This window comes from Suricata suricatta, chromosome 1 (genome assembly GCF_006229205.1).
Source record: "Suricata suricatta isolate VVHF042 chromosome 1, meerkat_22Aug2017_6uvM2_HiC, whole genome shotgun sequence".
NCBI lineage: Eukaryota > Metazoa > Chordata > Mammalia > Carnivora > Herpestidae > Suricata > Suricata suricatta.
Genome location: NC_043700.1, coordinates 190,401,652 through 190,407,651, shown reverse-complemented (window position 1 = coordinate 190,407,651; position 6,000 = coordinate 190,401,652). Strand labels below are relative to the sequence as shown.

General features: G+C 60.5%; 1 protein-coding gene across 4 annotated transcripts in view; it reads right to left on the bottom strand.

Annotated features, from left to right (window-relative positions):
- Positions 1-6,000, bottom strand: part of KIAA0232 (KIAA0232 ortholog) — a 48,691-nt gene continuing 42,691 nt past the window's right edge. For 3 of the 4 annotated variants that reach the window (XM_029948869.1, XM_029948873.1, XM_029948892.1), the window contains 2 exons: positions 4,155-4,252; positions 1-2,388 (listed from right to left, as the gene is read on the bottom strand). In XM_029948869.1, coding sequence (XP_029804729.1) covers positions 2,197-2,388; positions 4,155-4,252 — 290 coding nt within the window. In that variant the 3' untranslated portion in view covers positions 1-2,196. The remainder of the gene's footprint in view (positions 2,389-4,154; positions 4,253-6,000) is intronic. The other variant, XM_029948884.1, reaches the window with a different exon arrangement.

Genomic DNA, 6,000 nt, shown 5'->3' with positions numbered 1-6,000 from the left:
CAGCTTTTCAGATTTTTATTTGGTGTTAACTCCACAAGAAAACAAAAACCCAGTTACTCTGGCGCACGTGGGGTCGGAACAGCGCGACACGGGCCGCGCTCCCTGCCCGGGAACGGGGAACGGGCGCTCCGGGTGCGCGAGGTGCCTCGCCACAGTGCGCTTCAGCGTTTCGCCAACTTTTTAAGAGACACTTTTTCTTTGTGATCGTCCATTCACAAAACTAAAAACCACACGTTCGACTCGGCTGCTGAAAGCCTCCGGGCTCCAGCCCCTGAGCCACGAGAACACATAAACACGTCCCCTGTGTGTCCCCTGCCCATTTAGAACCCATCCCCATGCCCGATGAAGGCCCGGGGCCCTCCTGCCGGCGCGGGGAAGTCGGCACCGTCACCGCCCGGAGCCCTGTCTTGACACAAAGCAGCTGTCCAAAATCAACTGAGCTAAAGGTTGTGTCGGAAATAGATTTATTTGGTCTCTGCTACAGTAAGCAACGATTCCTAGACTGATCGTCACCGTAGTGATTTTAGGAATTTACAACTTCCAATTCTTTTTTGCCTTTGCTGTTAAATTGCATTTCAGTGCAGATGCTAATCACTTTTTAGGAAGCTCCGGAAGAAAGAAAAATACATAAAACCTTATAAAGTCTGTAAAATAAATAACAGCAACGTAAACCTTACACACGCGCGCGCACCCGCACACACACACGCACACACACACACTTTAAAGTGTCAAAAGATGTGCTGGATAAGAACAGACCCCGCCGCGTGGGGAGATCCAAGCCGACCGCCCGGCAGGCCTCTCGCAGCGGGGACCCGCGCACCGGGGACCGCCTGGGTCAGCCAGGACAAGAAGGGCCACCCCGCCCGGGCTCGAGCACCCCTGACCTCCCGCTGAGAGCAGCGGCGAGGCGGTCCCTTCCTGACAGTACAGACGTGCCAACCAGAGTCTACGGAGTAGGGGGTTCTGCTTTGTTGTTGGTTTGGTTTTTGAAAAATGAGTTCGTTTGAAAAGAAAAACAACGTGGTCTCACACACATCGCCCCCGCCAGCTGTACCTGTGCCTGGCGGCGTGAAAGCGCGAGGAAGTGGCCGTCATGAGTGGACGGGGCTAGGATGACATGGACTGACCGCTGGGTCCCCGCAGGAGCGGAACGCGAGTCCCCCAGAGCGATCGTGCGGGCCTGGGAGCAACGGTCACTCTCCCCGCCCCTGACCACACCACACAGACCTTGCCCAGAACATTCTCTCAAACACAAAATGAGACCTAGGCTCCACTAAGTCACAGCCACAACAGGAGCTAGCTGCAGCAGCCCAGGTCTCTCCGGGGTGACAAGGCGGGCCTTTACTGCACGTCAAACATTTACCATTTCGAGTTCTGGAGGCTTCGATTCAATGGAGGTCACCAGAAAAATCAGAATTTGCAACTAAGATCCAAACCACAAATAACCCAGAGGGGTGTTTTGGCATAAATGTAACGGCAACGTAAGGACAGGCTGGGGGCGCACTCTCCCCCCACTTGGCCTCACAAGCCCTCCCCGCACCCCAAAGCCTTGGCTCCTCCAGTTAGCAAGCACATCACACAGCACAGGATCTTCCGTGACCCTCGAGGGGGAGGGTCCTAAGACAGAGAACACGGTCGCGTGCGGGTCTCTAAAAGCGCACCCTTGCGGCTCCTACTTCGAATGGACATGAGATCTGACTGAATGAAGACCGTGGATGAGTCATCCATGCTTCCCTCGGCCTTCGCAAAGGCCCCGATCCGTCGCAGGGGCAGGGACTTCCGTCCCAGTTCTTAGAGAACAAAGCCTAGAGGTCCCAAAGCCGGAGTCTCTGGAGAGCGGAAGCGGCTGCGGACGCCGCGGTGCTAACGGTACACGGGCCGCGCCGCAGCGGAGGACGGCGGCCACGGGCGAGATGCGGAAAGCAGTGATGCTTCTGACAAGCACATGCACACCCACCCTTGATTTGACAACACAATCTAGTCTATTTCAAATAGCCAAGAATGTAACAGCTTGGAAAAAAAATTTTCAACAGGATAGCTGTCCTCAACTCTAAAATAAGCAAGAAGAGAAAGAGAATTGCTGATCTGCATCAGTTAATTGAAGAAGAACCCTAAGTTTAGATTAACAGGCCTCACAAAAGGGTAATTTGCCATCACAGATCGTTTTCAAAAATGAATTTGCACTACGCGGCAGGCTTAGAGATGAGTTCGAGAAAACAGCTCCTCTTCGCTGGGGCCCGCCCACGCGCCCCCGCCGTCGGAGCCGGAGCCGGAGCCGGAGCCGGAGCCGTCGGAGCCGGCGCTGGAGGAGGTCTTTCTGCGGACGCCGTCGGGCTGCGCTCCGGCGTCTCTCTCCCCTGCACACCTTGCTTCATAAACAGAAGACACCTGGGATTGAAGGAACAGTTGCAACAGATCAGAAGCCAGATTTTTCTCACAAGGGCCCCGGTCGCGTTCTGGACGTGCAGAGACGAAGTAACAAATCAAGGGTCTTCTCGGGGGGAGTTACGGGTTGTGCAGCGTCACAACTTCACAGCAAAACAAACAGCGTCTCCTCCCTGATCCGGAGCCCCAACCACGTAGTTCGGTCCCCGGGGACAGAAGGTTCTGCATGTCAGGGCTGCACCCGACTGCAGCCCAAGTGCTGGGCCCGGCAGGGACGAGGCTGGCGCGGCGGGGTCCTCACCGAGCAAGCCCCCCACCACAACCACACGCTGCGGTGTGAGCCCGGTGCCTGGGCAGCGGGGAAGGGGAGGCGAGACGGACGGGCGCGCGCGCACGCGCGCACACACACACACACACACACACACACACACACACACACTCTTCAGACAGGTGGGCAGGGAAGGGAGCCCTTCTAGAGTCCTCCCTGGAAGGTGGAAAAGTGAGCCCCGCAGAAGAAAGAGCCAGAGCTTGCGCGAGAGCCGGGCCGCAGACCTGGAGCCCTGCAAACCTCCCCATCGAGTGGGACTGCCAGGTGGCCGCCTGTCCCCCAGGACACTGAATGCAAACGGCAGCCCTTCCCTGTCACGGGAACGACCAATGCCCCCCCAACCCGGAGAGGGATTGGCAGCCCCCAGCAGCTGGGAATGCTCCCTGCCCCCCCCCATGACTAACGAGGCCTCCTTCCCTCACAGTAACCGGCAACATGCCACCCCCACCGGCCACTTAAAGTAACCAGCAGCACCCCCCCAAGCCTCCGTAGTTAGCAACACCCCACCTCCATAGTAACCAGCAGCGCCCCCATCACGGCAACCAGCACCCCCACCCGAGTCACACGGGCCAGCAGCACCCCCACCCCCAGTCACAATACCCCCCCAGTTCCACCTGGCAGCGCCGCCCCTGGCTGGGACCCCCCCCCCCCCCCCCCCCCCCGCAGGCGGAAGCAGAAAGGCGGCTGCGTGGAGGGGGGAGGGGGAGGGAGGAGGGAGGAGGGAGGCTGTGAGGCCAGAGGCACTGGAGGGCAGAGCTCGGGGACGGGAGGCCACCGTGGTCGGGAGCGTGAGTCGCTCCCATCGGGCACCGTGAGGGCCAGTGAGGGGACCCTGGGCCTGGACAGGGTGCGGGAGACAGAGGCAGAAGGAGGTACACCGGGTGACAAGCGGAGCGGCCTGGGCAGACAGTGTGTGAAGGCAACAGGCCAGAGAGCGGCTCTCGGGTGCGGCAGGGCACCAGGGGCCAAGGTGGGGAAGACTAGTGGCGGGGGGCCCAGGGGCCCCTGGGTGCTTTGGGGGAAGGTCCTCACAGGGCCTGAGCTGACATGGAGCAGTCAGACATGTTTCCTTCGATTCATTGGCTGGCCCGCCTGTTGGGGGCTCATAGGCACCCAACGTGGCCCGGGGCCAGGGCCTGTGGAGGGGACGGGAAGGCAGAGGCCACCACGGGACAGGCTCCATGGTGGCGCCCACCCAAGGGCTCTCGGAGCAGTGACAGGTCCAACCCGTACACAGAAACGCACCGGGCGGCCGGCCCAGGGGGGAGGCGATGCAGACGTGGGCTGAGGGCCTTGAGGACAGAGGTCACAGCCCGTGGCTAGGGGCCCGGGGCAGTGGGCGGGGGCAGGGGCGGGGGCCTCCCTGGGCTCCCAGGCTCCAGCCTGAGTGGCAAGGTGGGTGTGGCCGTTAGTAAGTTAGTAAGGAGGACAGTCCACTTACCCTATTAAAATCTAACAGATGCTCTTCGTTACTGGGTGTGTCTTTGCCATCTGGGCACTCTTCTATACCACTCTCTCCCTTGGCATTTGTATAACATTCTTATCATTTTGAATGGAGAAGGGAAAAGAGGGAAAGGGGGGGAAATTTCATTAAGACACGGTTATGAAACATACATTCTTGTTTCATCTTTTGCTGAAAAGTCCGACCTGTCAGGCCTCCTGGCCCTCTGGGGGACGCACCAGGCAGACGGCGGGCGCGGTGCCCGGCTGGCAGGGGAACATGAGCAAACCGCTACGCCCATCTCAGAAATCTTCTGACCAACTGTTCAGCGGGTTTTTAAAAGGGAGGCTGGCCTAACACACACGCCTGTCGTCCCACCGCAAGACACGCGTCCCCCAGACTCGGGCTCACGGCCCCGGGCACACGGGGCAAAGGCTGGCGGGGCCGGGCTCGGGAGGGTGCATGGAGCACAAAGGGAGACAGACGCTGTGCCGCATGCGGTCATGAAACCAACGACCAAGGGGACTGCGGACAGGAGGAAGGGACAGGAGAGCGGAGCGGCCTTGCTCGCCCCCTCGAGCCCATGCCACAGGCAAGCGCACCGTTACTGCGTCTGGCCAACGGGGAAGAGAAAGGGGCTTGTGGTCTGAGTAGGTAGGCGGCCCCCAGAGGGGAAATCAGAAATCAAAAATCAGTGAAGGCAAAGCCTCTCAACCCTGGAGCCTGGAGCAGAGTCTGCCCGGCCCCCCTGAAATCCTGACCAGCTACCCGGAGGTTCAGATGCGCACCCAGGGCTGACACCCTCCTGTCTCTGTCTAGACCAGCCCCCTACACACCGGCCTGACATGGACCCTGGCTTTGAACCCGTGTCAAAGTCCCTTAGCACCCCAGCCGAGCACCTGCTCCCCGTGCAGACGACCAGAGACAACGGGAGGGGTGGGGGTACCCCAGGACCGCCGTGCCCAGGGGCGGCTGCTCACCAGGCTGCGCTGGCCGCGCCACACCCCCCACGACCTCCAGCTGTCTCTGTGGTCTCACGACCCTGAGGCTGCCAGCTCAGGCTCCGGGATGGACGGATGTCAGCGGAGCCCCTCCGGCCATGCTCCTGTGACGTAACGCGGCAGGTCACTGTCCCTCTTTGAGCCCCGGCTCCCTTGTCTCTGACACAGGGTCCCCGCCTGTCCTCACGGAGTCCTGTGCAAGGTAAAGTGATGACGCGTGTGCAGCCCCAACTATGGCGCCGGCGCTCAGGGACACCTTCTCCGGCTGCCACGAACCCAGACCCCGGCTTACTCATCCGTCTCGAGCAGTCCCCTGACCCCGTCCTCGCGGTCCCCGCGCTGCACCCAGTTCCACACCATGTGAGCCAGGTGTGTGAGTGTGTCACGGAAGGGGACAGTTTCCTGGACTAGGAGATGCACCTGGACAGAGCAGGGCCCAGCCCCCCACAGGCCCCCCACAGATGCCCCTGCAGACCCCTCCCCCTTCCTGTCCTTCTTGAAGAATTCAGTCCGCACGAGAGTAGCGTGTGTGTGCTGCCCGTGGACGATGTTCCCAGTCCTCACATAGACAGTCCCCACGATCCAGGCTAGGACACACGTACCAGGCCCGCTCCTCAGTATCCCCTCAAGGAGGCATGACCTCTGGCCTCTCTTTACAAATACAGACCGTGGACACAGAACCGCTGGCCACTGGCAACGGAGGCCGCGGAGTCCAGCTCCGTCCTGCCTCCTGAGCCCACTGCCTCTGCGCGTCCCCACACAGCTCTCTGTAAGACCCAATACCCGAACTCACAGCGAGCCTTCCAAACGTCTGGAATCCAGTGCGTGGAGAGCTCTAGAGCCCC